The sequence below is a fragment of the Ranitomeya imitator genome, chromosome 1 (assembly GCF_032444005.1).
Source record: "Ranitomeya imitator isolate aRanImi1 chromosome 1, aRanImi1.pri, whole genome shotgun sequence".
Lineage (NCBI taxonomy): Eukaryota > Metazoa > Chordata > Amphibia > Anura > Dendrobatidae > Ranitomeya > Ranitomeya imitator.
In genome coordinates, this window is record NC_091282.1 from 56,260,250 (window position 1) to 56,276,533 (window position 16,284).

The following is a 16,284-nucleotide window of genomic DNA, read 5'->3' on the forward strand; positions in this document are numbered from 1 at the left end:
TTTGTTTTTTCCCAAGGGTAACAGGAGAAATTGGACCCCAAAAGTTGTTGTCCTATTTGTCCTGAGTACGCTGATACCCCATATGTTGGGGCAAACCCCTGTTTGGGCACACGGGAGAGCTCGGAAGGGAAGGAGCACGGTTTTACTTTTTCAACGCAGAATTGGCTGGAATTGAGATCGGACGCCATGTCGTGTTTGGAGATCCCCTGATGTGCCTAAACAGTGGAAACCCCCCAATTATAACTGAAACCCTAATCTAAACACACCCCTAACCCTAATTCCAACGGTAACCCTAACCACACCCCTAACCCTGACACACCCCTAATCCCAACCCTATTCCCAACTGTAAATGTAATCTAAACCCTAACCCTAACTTTAGCCCCAACCCTAACTGTAGCCCCAACCCTAACCCTAACCCTAGCCCTAACCCTAGCCCCAACCCTAACCCTAGCCCTAACCCTAACGGGAAAATGGATATAAATACATTTTTTTAATTTTTCCCTAACTAAGGGGGTGATGAAGGGGGGTTTGATTTACTTTTATAGCGGGTTTTTTAGCGGATTTTTATGATTGGCAGCCGTCACACACTAAAAGACGCTTTTTATTGCAAAAAATATTTTTTGCGTTACCACATTTTGAGAGCTATAATTTTTCCATATTTTGGTCCACAGAGTCATGTGAGGTCTTGTTTTTTGCGGGACGAGTTGACGATTTTATTGGTAACATTTTCAGGCACGTGACATTTTTTGATCGCTTTTTATTCCGATTTTTGTGAGGAAGAATGACCAAAAAACAGCTATTCATGAATTTCTTTTGGGGGAGGCGTTTATACCGTTCCGCGTTTGGTAAAATTGATAAAGCAGTTTTATTCTTCGGGTCAGTACGATTACAGCGACACCTCGTTTATATCATTTTTTTATTTATACGATAAAAACTATTTTACGGAAAAAATAATTATTTTTGCATCGCTTTATTCTCAGGACTATAACATTTTTATTTTTTTGCTGATTATTATTATTATTATTATTTATTATTATAGCGCCATTTATTCCATGGCGCTTTACATGTGAGGAGGGGTATACATAATAAAACAAGTACAATAATCTTGAAAAATACAAGTCACAACTGGTACAGGAGGAGAGAGGACCCTGCCCGCGAGGGCTCACAATCTACAAATGATGATGCTGTATGGCGGCTCGTTTTTTGCGGGACAAGATGACGCTTTCAGCGGTACCATGGTTATTTATATCCATCTTTTTGATCGCGTGTTATTCCACTTTTTGTTCGGCGGTATGATAATAAAGCGTTGTTTTTTGCCTCGTTTTTTTTTTTTTTTTCTTACGGTGTTTACTGAAGGGGTTAACTAGCGGCCAGTTTTATAGGTCGGGCCGTTACGGACGCGGCGATACTAAATATGTGTACTTTTATTGTTTTGTTTTTTTTATTTAGATAAAGAAATGTATTTATGGGAATAATATTATTTTTTTTTTTTTCATTATTTTGGAATATTTTTTTAATTTTTTTTTTACACATTTGAAAAATTTTTTTTTTACTTTTTTACTTTGTCCCAGGGGGGGACATCACAGATCGGTGATCTGACAGTTTGCATAGCACTCTGTCAGATCACCGATCTGATAGGAGTGCAGGCTGCTTCACAGTGCCTGCTCTGAGCAGGCTCTGTGAAGCCACCTCCCTCCCTGCAGGACCCGGATCCGCGGCCATCTTGGATCCGGGCCTGGAGCAGGGAGGGAGGGAGGTAAGACCCTCGCAGCAACGCGATCACATCGCGTTGCTGCGGGGGGCTCAGGGAAGCCCGCAGGGAGCCCCCTCCCTGCGCGGTGCTTCCCTGCACCGCCGGCACATCGCGATCATCTTTGATCGCGGTGTGCCGGGGGTTAATGTGCCGGGGGCGGTCTGACACCCGGCCGCGATCGGCGGCGCTCCCCCCGTGAGCGCTGCCGATCGCATATGACGTACTATTGCGTCCTTGGGAAGTAAAGCCCACCCCACATGGACGCAATAGTACGTCTAATGGCAGAAAGGGGTTAACCTGAGTGGCTGGTCTAGAAACTTGACTTCCAGACCAAAGCTATAAACTAGACCTGATACCTAAAAACTTTTTCACATAATGGGGGCGGCCGATTTGGTGTGACCCAAGCTACATTCGTCCTACCCTCAGGGAGCAGACTACCAAGTTAGATGATTTCTGTAAGTTTCTCCTGTTTATTTTTATACTGTTTTGCATAAGATGTATGTCTTTTTATTATCATATTTTTAAAACTTTTCTTACTGTAGGCACATGAGAAGAGCATCTGGCGATCAGGTTAATCCTTTTTTTTTTTTTTTTTTAATAGATCGGGCGATTCTGAACGCGGCGACACCAAATATGTGTAGGTTTGATTTTTTTTTATTGTTTTATTTTGAATGGGGAGCAAGGGGGGTGATTTGAACTTTTATATTTTATTTTAATATTTTTTAAAACTTTTTTTTTTTTTTTTTACTTTTGGCACGCTTTAATAGTGTCCATGGGAGACTAGAAGCTTCCATAACCCGATCGGCTCTGCTACATACAGGCGTTGATCAGATCACCTGTATGTAGGAGATTTACTGACATACTATGAGCGCCGATAACCAGGTGGCGTTCATAGCAATCTGGCACTGACAACCATAGAGGTGTCCAGTAGACCTCTGGTTGTCATGCCAACCCACCGGTGACCTGCGATCACGTGACAGGGGTCACGGGTGGGCGGTTTTCTGGCGTGATTGTCGGAAGCGCTTGTTAAATGCTGCTGTCAGCGTTTGACAGCGGCATTTTACTAGTTAATAGCCGCGGGTGGATCGTGATTCCACCCGCGGCTGTTCCGGGCACATGTCAGCTGTTCAAAACAGCTGACATGTGCAAGGAAAGATGTGGGCTCACCGCCAGAGCCGACATCAAAGGGAGGGGATCCGACATCAGCCTACTATTACGCCTGATGTTGGAAAGGGGTTAAATTCCCATTGAGTGCTGTGAACGGTTGCAATTACGTCTCTGTCTTTATAGATGATCATACCCCACAGGTCTACAGCTTCACCTACATTTTCCCAGATTCCCTTTCATGTGATCATGAATCATAAAGATGGAGCCAAACCTGATGTTTTACAATTGCAAAAACAGATTATGGTTGTTTTGCTTTCATCAGTCACTGGCGCTGCTTATTCACCACATAGACTGAATTTGAAGAATACAGACACAAGATGGAGATTTTTTTAGGGTTTTATTTTAATAAAAATACTTATTTACAATTATTTCCTTTAGTGCATCCTATATACATGAACTGAACATGTGCAACTCGCAAATCAACAAACAAAACTGCAGTAAGATGATCACTCGGTTCCAGAGGTGGCTCCAAACACCAAAGAAAACTTCCTCGAGGGCCTTGAACGTCTTAAAGTCTGCAAACAAACCAATAAATACCAGACTTGTTCTGCAGACTGGACCCGGATATGCCGGACTCCTCAGAACTGCTTCCAGATGACTTTCTTCTTATGGGTTGCTGCTGGTTCAGGCTTCAAGGTGGCTGCTCTAGGTTTTGGGCTTGCCATGAGTGTGCCGAGCTAGGAGAGCCGAGTTGAGACTATCCAAAAACATAGGGGGATAGTGCTGCTTGAAACGAATGGTACTCATAAGCTCAAAACGGGGCATCGTGACGATTTTATGCTGGAACGCTGTACAGCAAGAGGGTCAATATGGCTGATAATTAGCACAGCCGGAAGCTACGGGGCAGTTTTTTCTATAACTTGAGACATGATAGACATTTAAAGGGATTTTCCAGGACAAAAACAAAGAAAAGTTCCTCACAGACTTTTAAAGAAAAACCTGACAAACCAATTAATTCTCGCCCACCAGGATCCAGTCCCGACCAGACCACCACAGGAACTGCAATCTTATCCGTTTCACCTCCAGCAGGGGTCGCAGGACTATGAACGGCGCATCATTAGAAAAACATCTGATGATAGGTTACTCAAGCCACCTGACCGCTGCGGCTGAGAACGGTGAGGTCACGCTTCCTGTCCGGCCGCAGATCATGGGAGTCGTCCAGCTTTAAATTTAGGTGGGTGTTGGTAGGGTATCAATTAATTTTTTATTTTTTTTTACAGATCCTATCCCTAGGGCAACTTTTATTTTTGCCCCAGAGAACCCCTTTAAGTGTACACCCTAACCATAATACAGGATGCATATAAGATAAAACTGAATGTTCCCTTTTATGTGCAGATTTATCATCCATCATAATGCACTGATCCTATGTACTGTTTCTACTAAATGTGGCAGATAACTAACCATTTTCTTGAAAAATGTGTAATAAATCATTCACCTGAGAGTCAACGGGGACCAAAGACAGGAAATCCAAACCTAATACAAAAAAAAAAAAAATTATTATTTTTATGGAAATGTATCATACAAGTTAGGTTCACCAATTATGACCTTTCATCATCCATGTACATCAATGTGGAAAACGTATGAACAGAACTCAAAAATGAAAACTTAAAGGGAACCGGTCATGCCCCCAAACCCTATTAATATGCACATATAGGGTCATTAAAGGCGGATAATTCCCTCTTCTCTGATTGTTCTGCAGTTCTGTAAGGGTGAGACCTGGGCCTCAGTGTGGCAGCACAATTGACCCATGGTTTCCAGTGTTCTCCACTGAAGGCTCTGAGAAAGGGATTTTATGGCGAGTACCAAAAATCCTCTTATTTCCATCTGGGAGCCTCTGGCTATCAGCCATAGAGGCATGGAGTGGCTAGTCAGTACGCAGTGAGCAGCGGCTGTGAGCACGCACGGCACTTTGACTACTCGATCTACAGCACATCTGTGCCGTGCGTGCTTACGGCCACTTTTTCACAATGCTGTACGTGGTGACAAACCTTTATAAACGTATTTGATTGAAAGCAGTCAGCTCGTGTGATGAAATTAGTTCATTTTCTCCTGGAAGTCGGGCTTTCAGCATGGCTATATTCACAAGTTTTTTTCTGCAAGCAAAACCTGGCAGTAAAGAACCTGCTCACGAAAAGCAGGTTTGGCTGCGTTTTTATTGTCTTTTGTGCATGCTGATAAAGTTTAGTGCACCCCCCACAAAAAAACATGATGCACCAAAAAACGCAGCAAAACCTGATATCTGCATTTTTTTGCTGTGTTTTTTCACTCATTGATTTCTATGGGTGAAAAAAAACACTGAAAGAAGTGACTTGCTGCAGTTTTAAAAAACGCATCAGTTTTACAAATCAGTCAGAAACAAAAAACTCAGTGTGTGATGGGATTTCTGAAATCTCATAGCTTTTACTGGTACTGTATCACGCAGCTTAAAATTTGCAGAAAAATCGCAAAGTGTGAACATAGCCTAAGGCGGTCAGCCAGCATTGTAATGTTACTAACCTGCAGATTAATAGCATTTGGGGATGTGAAAGGTTATTACGCTTTCCTTGCATAGCGCCATCATATTCCACAGCACTTTACAGACATCATCATCATCGCTGTCCCCATTGGGGTCACAATCTAAATTCCCTATCACTATGTCTTTTTGGAGTGTGGGAAGAAACTAGGGGAGACCCACGCAAACACGGGGAGACCATACAAAAGCTTTTCATATGTTGTCCTTTGTAAGATTTGGCTGCAGTGCTAACCACTGCGCCACCATACAGTGCTAACCACTGAGCCATGGTGCTGCCCTCCCTTTATACCCTTTTAAAAAGCCATGGTCGCTTTTCATCGTGACATGTTCGAGGCTAAACAGCCAGATTATGAGCTAGCTTCGATCTTAGATGCTGAAACAGGGTGCCAGACGAATGCTATAGCCGAGACCTGCTAGTAATAGCGTGGCCTCGCGGCTCAGGGTGGGTACCGAGTCATTCTGATGTTATAGTATCAACAGAATTCCCTTTACTTGTGATAGCAGGATGGGGCAGCAAAAAGTCCTTGCCTCTGCCCTTCTATATTAAGCGGGTTGCGTCTACTTTCTCTGATGTTTGCTAATTGCTGGATTTTACACTGACTCAATCAAGTAGCTGCATCACCATAATAAGTAATATTATCCATGTAATTTACAACTGTAGCAGCTCTTTGCAGTGGCAATCTGTCTTGGAGGAAGTAAAAAGCAGAGGGGACCACCCTTTGTGACACTGTGGGGTAAGTGTGAGACCCCCGAGTACATAACATATACCTGGTAAATCTGCAGTGAGACCAGAGATGGCCGAATGGTGGAAGTGATCTTGGTATTCCAGCATAGACTGATGTAAGGAGTCGGGCTCTATGCCCGCCATCTTCCCAAGTCGCATCGTGGATGGTTGATAAGATAACACACTTAAAAAAAATAAATAAATAACCGATTAGTCAATGTCACACACGTAAAACCATGATGTAGCGGCTGGTGGGAGGTATTCTTTAGACGCCTGACAAAATGTGTTTCAAAAGGGAAAATCTGAAACATGAAGAGGATTCAGGACACTTATCATGCTGGATGAGCCGATAATCCTCGCACCTTTTCATCGGAGACCCCTGCGAGTCTGGTGGCATATACAGACATTTCCTTTTCTGAGATGGCTCATCCTCGTCTTCAGAGGAGCTGTCGACGGTCAGGTCGATGACTTCTGCCTTCTTCTTAGGGCTTATCTCAGCCGACTCTTTAGTGGAGTAGATCTTGCTGATCACTCCAGATCCTGTGAGACGAGGCGAGAGAACAGATCAGGGCCCACATAGGAGCAGTGCTCCTCGATTTGCGCCCAGTTTGAGAACAGGACGGCTACGCTAACAAAGAGGAGAACATGTACTACTCCTATATTAGTTGCACAAAATCATGATCCATCCCTAACAGATTTAATATTAGTCCTAAAGTGGCCAAACCTTTAAACTTAGAAGAAAAAAAAACCTTTAGGCCATTATGCTCTGGCCGTACCTTCATTGTGTGGAAATTGTGAGGTCGGCGAGCTCAGTGACTCTTTCTTTGGTCTCATGGGACACCAGGATCCGTCCTCCTGGAACTGAATCTCATCTACGTCTGAGCACTGATTGAGAATCTCCATGAAGAGTCTGTGAGAAGAGTACACAGCGATATAAAGATCAGGCAGAGACTTAAAGGGGGAACTTCTGCTCTGTTAATTAAAGGGTTCTTCGCTCACTATTTACATTTGACAGCCGCAAGCCATGGTTGTAATATAATGAAAATAGTCATAATCGCTCCTGGACTCCTCTTTATCGCTGCTGCTACGTCAGACCACAAGCGATGATGTCACGACCCCGGGGGATCTAATCGCTGAGCCTACTGATTGGCTGCAGGGTCAAGTGACTGGTGGCCGGGTGATAAGTATAGCTTATTTTTTTCTTTCATTATTAAAGGGTAACCATTGTTTTAATTTCTATATTTTGTTAACAAAAATAGGGATTTTTGTGTACTCACCGTAAATTCCTTTCTCCGAGGCATTCATTGGGGGACACAGACCATGGGTGTATGCTGCTGCCACTAGGAGCCTGACACTAAGTGATACAAAGAAAGCTAGCTCCTCCTCTGCAGTATACACCTCCTGCTGGCTCTCAGCTAACCAGTTCGGTGCAAAAGCAGTAGGAGATCAATAACAACATATGGGCGTATAGCATGACATGTTATATATGAGAGTATAGCATGTCAAATTATAAAACAAACACAAGCTAATAACAGGGTGGGAGCTGTGTCCCCCCAATGAATGGCTCGGAGAAAAGGATTTTACGGTGAGTACACAAAAATCCCAATTGTCCTTCGCCTCATTGGGAGAGACAGCGCATGGGACGTCCCAAAGCAGTCCCTGGGTGGGGACAACATTAGATCAGGCCCCGTGTAACCGCTACTTACAAGTGCGTCACCGCGGCCTGCAGAGTCCGCCTGCCCAGACTCACATCTGTGGAAGTGTGGGGATTATAGTGCTTCCAGAATGCATGCGGACTGGACGAATCCACAAGCTTGCAGGCGTGCTTTGCTGACTCCTGGTGCCTAGATCCCTCGATAGACAGGGAGATAGGCTGACATCTAACACGGAAGGACTCCTGGATGGTGAAACGAATCCACCAGGCTAACATGGTCGATGAAACGACTAAACCCTTCCTGTAACCATCAGGAAGCCTTCTTATAGTCAGGAAGCCCAAATAAAGTGTCCAACTTTCGGAAGGACGCCGTCCCCGATACGTACCTACTCAGAGCACTCACTTCGTTGAGATTATGGGGAACCCATTCCGTTTTGTAGACTGGAGCCGAAAGAGATGAGGGAAGAATGATGCCCTCATAACAGTGGGAATACAATACCACCTTGGTAAGAAGGGACAAGAATAGCCTTAGGACAACCTTGCTTGATGGTAATAATTAAAATAGTCTGAAAGAACAGACCGGCAAGCTCTGAAGACTCATCAGGATGACAAGATCTCACTGTAAGACTCCCAGGACCATTAAGGTCCCAAAGATCTAATGGTATGCGATAGGGATGAACTACATGTGAAAAACTCCCTGTTGCAAGAAGACGGAAAGATACTAGCTCCGCAAACAAAAAACTGACGTGGTCAGTGCAGATCCCCGAGGATCACTGGGGCCCTTTCTGCTTCCGAAAGGCTTTCTGAAGTAGTGGAAGAGGGGTTATGGAAACTGGTACCACGGAAGAACCAGAGCATGCACTGTGATGTCTCTTGGATCTCGAGGCTGAACCATGAACTCGAATACATTGGCATTCAGTCTGGACACCATCCGATCTACAACTGGAGAGCTCCAGTGAAGGCAGATCTGATGGAAGACTTCCCGGTGAAGTTCCCACTCACTTGAGGGGAACCCTGACGGCTGAATATGTCTGCTGGCCAGAGTTCTACTCCTGGGATATGTACTGTCGAGATCACCGAATGATAGATCTCGGCCCATCAGAGAATGTGAGGTACCTTGGCCCTGGCGCCTGACCGTGGGTACCCGCTAGATGATTGACGTATGGCACAGCCGTGACATTATCCAATTGAATTTGGATGGGGTGACCCGCCAGAAGGCAGTGGACCTGCTGTAGGACTAGCCGTACCATTCGGATCCCCAGAGCAATGATCGGGAGAAGAAGACTGGCATTGGGAGTCACCAATTGAACCACCATTGAACCGGGAGAAAGGCCCTGGATGAGGAAGGAGCTCAGAGACTACCCTCTGAAGCCTGTTTGACTTGCTGAAAACGAGGGAAAGGAAGGAAACTGCTTCCATTGTAGTCACCATTTTTCCTCAGAACCTTCCTAGCAAATCAAACGAAATGAGGGGATGAGTGATCAAGTGCGCGAGCTCCCTGTTGAAGGGCCACGACCTTGTCTCGAGGGAGAATTACCATCCTTCTGGAAGTGTGCATGATCATCCTCAAAAAGGATCTATTGGGCTGGAAATGAGGAAAACTTGTCTAAGTTTAGCTGCCAGCCCAGGTGAGAGGGTATCGCAAGTGATATAGACGACTCAGCGTAGTCCAGGAAGAGTGGCTAAAAAGTCGACCAAATAGGGCAGGACGACCACGCCTCTAGGGTGCAAGAGGAACATGACAGCCACCATGACCCTTGCAAACACTCTGGATGCGGTAGCAAGGCCGAAGGGCAAGGTCGTACCTTGAAAATGCTGTTCGCGAATGGAAAAGCGAAGGAACTTTTGAAGAGGGGAAAAATAGGAACGTGAGGGTAAGCATCCCGAATGTTGATGGATGCCAGAAACTCCACCTTTTTCTGTTGAAGTAATGGCTGAGCGGAGGAACTCCATCCGAAAAAGGAGGACCTTGTCAAAGGTTGTTAGAAGCTTGAGGTCCAGGATCAATCTTACTTTTTGGTCCCCTTTTTGGAACCAAGATCCGTTAGATCTAGACTGTCCTGGATAACCCTTCCACTGCTGGTTGGGTCTGTAGGAAACATACGATACTTTGTTAGACTCCCGCTCAGAAGATTTGATTGGTCAGCTGTACTGTCTTCGGGAAAAGGTTACTGGTGTGAATCAAAAGATCATTGCTCTAGCAACCCATGCGGCGGCTAAGGAAGGGTAGAGCGCTGAACCCGAAGCCACAAGACGAAACAAACCAGATTTGCTATCTGACAGTCTGTGGTATTTTTAATTGATGACCCATCGGGCAGGGATACTGGTAGGTATACCACAGGAGATTCCACCCGGTTAATCTGCCAAGTGGCAGAATGCGCGGCTGCATCCGGCAGTTCGGGAAAAAGCCGTCTATTGCCATCGCCGATGTCTTTTGACAGTGCAGAGTTAAAGTGAGTGGAGAGGGATCGTCCGCCTTCTTGCATCATCTGCTAAATAGTGCTGATGCAGAGGGGGGTGCTCGGACGCCAAAAAAGGGTGCCTCTGTACATCCACAGAGTTCAGGTCCCCGGGTAAACAGGGCAGGTTGTCCCTCGTCAATGTACAGAGATTGGTTGATGATATAAATAGGTGAATCCATCCTTTTCTGAAGCTCTGGCAAGTCCAGATCCAAGGCAATATCCGATCCATATTCCGAGCCTTGTTCTCAGCAAATCATTGAGGAGAGAGATCAGGAAATGAAAACTTCCGTTTTCTAGATGCCTGTACGATTCTAGACGCCTGTACCTTTCTAGACGCCTGTACCTTTCTAGACGCCTGTACCTTTCTAGACGCCTGTACCTTTCTAGAATACTTGTGGCCCCTGCTAGCCGACGGCTCCCATGTAGGAGAGGGACCATGTATATCTGTCCTGCAAGCACTCCGAGCCACAGAGGGTTCATGGAGGGATTCAACCTCTTGGTCAGAGAAACCATGGATTGCGGTCAGTGACGAAGTCCACTGAAGGAACTATGTACTCTAGGATAAGCTGGGATCAGCAGTGGAGGGCTCCTGAGCTCATTTAGGGTCACCGGCTTCGGATTGATCATGTGCCTTTTAGACCAGGATATACTAGTCATGTGCCTTTAACCCCTTTACCCCCAAGGGTGGTTTGCACGTTAATGACCGGGCCAATTTTTACAATTCTGACCACTGTCCCTTTATGAGGTTATAACTCTGGAACGCTTCAATGGATCCTGGTGATTCTGACATTGTTTTCTCGTGACATATTGTACTTCATGACAATGGTAAAAATTATTTGATAGTACCTGCGTTTATTTGTGAAAAAAAACGGAAATTTGGCGAAAATTATGAAAATTTCGCAATTTTCCAACTTTGAATTTTTATGCAATTAAATCACAGAGATATGTCACACAAAATACTTAAGTAATATTTCCCACATGTCTACTTTACATCAGCACAATTTTGGAACCAAAATTTTTTTTTGTTAGGGAGTTATAAGGGTTAAAAGTTGACCAGCAATTTCTCATTTCTACAACACCATTTTATTTTAGGGACCACATCTCATTTGAAGTCATTTTGAGGGGTCTATATGATAGAAAATAACCAAGTGTGACACCATTCTAAAAACTGCACCCCTCAAGGTGCTCAAAACCATATTCAAGAAGTTTATTAACCCTTCTGGTGCTTCACAGGAATTTTTTGAATGTTTAAATAAAAATGAACATTTAACTTTTTTTCACAAAAAATTTAATTCAGCTCCAATTTGTTTTATTTTACCAAGGGTAACAGGAGAAAATGGACCCCAAACATTGTTGTACAATTTGTCCTGAGTATGCCAATACCCCACATGTGGGGGTAAACCACTGTTTGGGCGCATGGCAGAGCTCGGAAGCGAAGGAGTGCCATTTGACTTTTCAATGCAAAATTGACTGGAATTGAGATGGGACGCCATGTTTCGTTTGGAGAGCCCCTGATGTGGCTAAACATTGAAACCCCCCACAAGTGACACCATTTTGGAAAGTAGACCCCCTAAGGAACTTATCTAGAGGTGTGGTGAGCACTTTGACCCAACAAGTGCTTCACAGAAGTTTATAATGTAGAACCGTAAAAATAAAAAATCATATTTTTTCACAAAAATTATCTTTTTGCCCCCAATTTTTTATTTTCCCAAGGGTAAGAGAAGAAATTGGACCCCAAAAGTTGTTGTACAATTTGTCCTGAGTACGCTGATAGCCCATATGTGGGGGTAAACCACTGTTTGGGCGGATGGGAGAGCTCGGAAGGGAAGGAGCGCCGTTTGACTTTTCAATGCAAAATTGACAGGAATTGAGATGGTACGTCATGTTGCGTTTGAAGAGCCACTGATGTGCCTAAACATTGAAACCCCCCACAAGTGACACCATTTTGGAAAGTAGACCCCCTAAGAAACTTATCTAGAGGTATGGTGAGCACTTTGACCCACCAAGTGCTTCACAGAAGTTTATAATGTAGAACCGTAAAAATAAAAAATCATATTTTTTCACAAAAATTATTTTTTTAGCCCCCAGTTTTGTATTTTCCTGAGGGTAACAGGAGAAATTGGACCCCAAAATTTGTTGCCCAATTTGTCCTGAGTGCGATGATACACCATATGTGGGGGGAACCACTGTTTGGGCACATGGGAGGGCTCAGAAGGGAAGGAGTGCCATTTGAATGCAGACTTAGATGGAATGGTCTGCAGGTGTCACATTGCGTTTGCAGAGCCCCTAATGTACCTAAACAGTAGAAACCTCCCACAAGTGACACCATTTTGGAAACTAGACCCCCTAAGGAACTCATCTAGATGTGTTGTGATAGCTTTGAACCCCCAAGTGTTTCACTACAGTTTGTAACGCAGAGCCGTGAAAATTAAAAAAAAAAATCTTTCCCCCCAAAATTATTTTTTAGCCCCCAGTTTTGTATTTTCCCGAGGGTAAGAGGAGAAATTCGACCCCAAAAGTTGTTGTCCAATTTGTCCTGAGTACGCTGATACCCCGTATGTTGGGGGAAACCAACGTTTGAGCGCATGGCAGAGCTCGGAAGGGAAGGAGCGCCATTTGGAATGCAGACTTAGATGGAATGGTCTGCAGACGTCACATTGCGTTTGCAGAACCCCTAATGTACCTAAACAGTAGAAACCCCCCACAAGTGACCCCATATTGGAAACTAGACCCCCCAGGGAACTAATCTAGATGTGTTGTGAGAACTTTGAACCCCCAAGTGTTTCACTACAGTTTATAACGCAGAGCCGTGAAAATAAAAAATCTTTTTTTTTCCCACAAAAAATATGTTTTAGCCCCGAGTTTTGTATTTTCCCAAGGGTAGGAGAAATTGGACCCCAAAAGTTGTTGTCCTATTTGTCCTGAGTACGCTGATACCCCATATGTTGGGGTAAACCCCTGTTTGGGCACACGGGAGAGCTCGGAAGGGAAGAAGCACTGTTTTACTTTTTCAACGCAGAATTGGCTGGAATTGAGATCGGACGCCATGTCGCGTTTGGAGAGCCCCTGATGTGCCTAAACAGTGGAAACCCCCCAATTATAACTGAAACCCTAATCCAAACACATCCCTAACCCTAATCCCAACAGTAACCCTAACCACACCTCTAACCCTGACACACCCCTAACCCTAATCCCAACCCTATTCCCAACCGTAAATGTAATCTAAACCCTAACTGTAACTTTAGCCCCAACCCAAACTGTAGCCCTAACCCTAGCCCTAATCCTAACCCTAGCCCTAACCCTAGCCCTAACCCTAGCCCTAACCCTAGCCCTAACCCTAGCCCTAACCCTAACCCTAGCCCTAGCCCTAACCCTAACCCTAGCCCTAATGGGAAAATGGAAATCAATACATTTTTTTAATTTTTCCCTAACTAAGGGGGTGATGAAGGGGGGTTTGATTTACTTTTATAGCGGGTTTTTTAGCGGATTTTTATGATTGGCAGCCGTCACACACTGAAAGACGCTTTTTATTGCAAAAAATATTTTTTGCGTTACCACATTTTGAGAGCTATAATTTTTCTATATTTTGGTCCACAGAGTCATGTGAGGTCTTGTTTTTTGCGGGACGAGTTGATGTTTTTATTGGTAACATTTTCGGGCACGTGACATTTTTTGATCGCTTTTTATTCCGATTTTTGTGAGGCAGAATGACCAAAAACCAGCTATTCATGAATTTCTTTTGGGGGAGGCGATTATACCGTTCCGCGTTTGGTAAAATTGATGAAGCAGTTTTATTCTTCGGGTCAGTACGATTACAGCGACACCTCATTTATATCATTTTTTTATGTTTTGGCGCTTTTATACGATAAAAACTATTTTATAGAAAAAATAATTATTTTTGCATCGCTTTATTCTCAGGACTATAACTTTTTTATTTTTTTGCTGATGATGCTGTATGGCGGCTCGTTTTTTGCGGGACAAGATGACGTTTTCAGCGGTACCATGGTTAGTTATATCTGTCTTTTTGATCGCGTGTTATTCCACTTTTTGTTCGGCGGTATGATAATAAAGCGTTGTTTTTTGCCTCTTTTTTTTTTTTTTTTTCTTACGGTGTTTACTGAAGGGGTTAACTAGTGGGCCAGTTTTATAGGTCGGGCCGTTACGGACGCGGCGATACTAAATATGTGTACTTTTATTGTTTTTTTTTTATTTAGATAAAGAAATGTATTTATGGGAATAATATTTTTATTTTTTTTTTCATTATTTTGGAATATTTTTTTGTATTTTATTTTTTTACACATTTGAAATTTTTTTTTTTAACTTTTTTACTTTGTCCCAGGGGGGGGGGGACATCACAGATCGGTGATCTGACAGTTTGCACAGCACTCTGTCAGATCACTGATCTGACATGCAGCGCTGCAGCCTTCTCAGTGCCTGCTCTGAGCAGGCTCTGTGAAGCCACCTCCCTCCCTGCAGGACCCGGATCCGCGGCCATCTTGGATCCGGGGCTGGAGGGAGCAGGGAGGGAGGTGAGACCCTCGCAGCAACGCGATCACATCGCGTTGCTGCGGGGGGCTCAGGGAAGCCCGCAGGGAGCCCCCTCCCTGCGCGGTGCTTCCCTGTACCGCCGGCACATCGCGATCATCTTTGATCGCGGTGTGCCAGGGGTTAATGTGCCGGGGGCGGTCCGTGACCGCTCCTGGCACATAGTGCCGGATGTCAGCTGCGATAAACAGCTGACACCCGGCCGCGATCGGCGGCGCTCCCCCTGTGAGCGCTGCCGATCGCATAGGACGTACTATTGCGTCCTTGGGAAGTAAAGCCCACCCCACATGGACGCAATAGTACGTCTAATGGCAGAAAGGGGTTAAGACCAGGGCGCACTGGTCATGTGGCTTCAAGACCAGGGCATACTGGTCATGTGCCTTTAAGACCAGGGAATACTGGTCATGTGCCTTTAAGACCAGGGAATACTGGTCATGTGCCTTTAAGACCAGGGAATACTGGTCATGTGCCTTTAAGACCAGGGAATACTGGTCATGTGCCTTTAAGACCAGGGCATACTGGTCATGTGCCTTTAAGACCAGGGAATACTGGTCATGCCTTTTACGTCCTTACCCGGGTACTGATGTTGCAGATTGGTGTTAGGCCTGGATGCAGAAGAGGATACATGGAGGCGACACTCCATGTGCTTGTCTGTTGATGGTGTGGGGAGATCGGTTCCCTTTAAAGGACCCGTCGCCTTTAAAAATAAGATCAGGCATGGCACCCCACGTGGAGGCTTCTGTCCAGTGAGTCGCTTATCCGGACAGAATGGAAAATGCTCAACGAGGGAGCTTAGTCTCCTTATGAGGGACACTGCGTAGTGTAGAGCAGAACTGGAGTTGCCCCTTTAATGCAAAAAACCGTCGCCCCTGTGTGAGCCGGCCGGGTGGACCAAGATGGCCACCGGGAGTTGCAGAGGTAATAAAATCTCGCAGCGAACGAAAAGCGCCAATTTGGGGGGCGGAGCCAGAGACACGATGTTGGCGGAGCCTCAAGATTTCCATTAATAGGCCCAAGCCAGGGCCTAAATTTTTGCAGCCGGCAGGAGCGATACCATTGGTAGAAGTGAATGGCGTTGTAGTGGCCGAGAAAATTGAGCACTCCCGTGCCAGGCGAGAAGCACCAGAAAAGCGGGCGGAGCCGCCTTAGCGCGCCATAGTGTGGGCACGACTTCTGGGATGCGGCCTACACATCGGCTGAAGCCGAGGTCTAAATTTTTGCAGCCGGCTGGAGCGCTACCTCAGGGAGGTGGGCCACAGGGAAGCTGAGGCTGCCTGTCAGTATGTGAATATCCCACTGCGGTGGCCCATCGCTGACTGGATCCACTCACCATCGGTGTGCATCCCGGCATGGAGCCGCCGCGATGACTGGGTTTCAGCGCCGACGAAAGCGCGTGCACTCTACCGTTCTGCTGTAGGTGCAGGGATAGAGAAATAAACCTCAATCCACCATCCCTTTGTTAGGGAG

General features: G+C 45.2%; 1 protein-coding gene across 8 annotated transcripts in view; it reads right to left on the reverse strand.

Moving 5' to 3' along the window:
• The window catches only part of PIAS2 (protein inhibitor of activated STAT 2), a 46,338-nt gene that overhangs the window by 4,347 nt on the left and 25,707 nt on the right, over positions 1–16,284 (reverse strand). For 2 of the 8 annotated variants that reach the window (XM_069746903.1, XM_069746893.1), the window contains exons 10-13: positions 6,933–7,066; positions 6,519–6,696; positions 6,201–6,340; positions 4,356–4,393 (exon numbers count right to left, since the gene is read on the reverse strand). In XM_069746903.1, the coding sequence (XP_069603004.1) occupies positions 4,356–4,393; positions 6,201–6,340; positions 6,519–6,696; positions 6,933–7,066 (490 nt within the window). Of the gene's footprint in view, positions 1–3,239; positions 3,709–4,355; positions 4,394–6,200; positions 6,341–6,518; positions 6,697–6,932; positions 7,067–16,284 lie in introns of those variants that run through there. The other 6 variants (XM_069746947.1, XM_069746930.1, XM_069746957.1 and 3 more) reach the window with 6 other exon arrangements.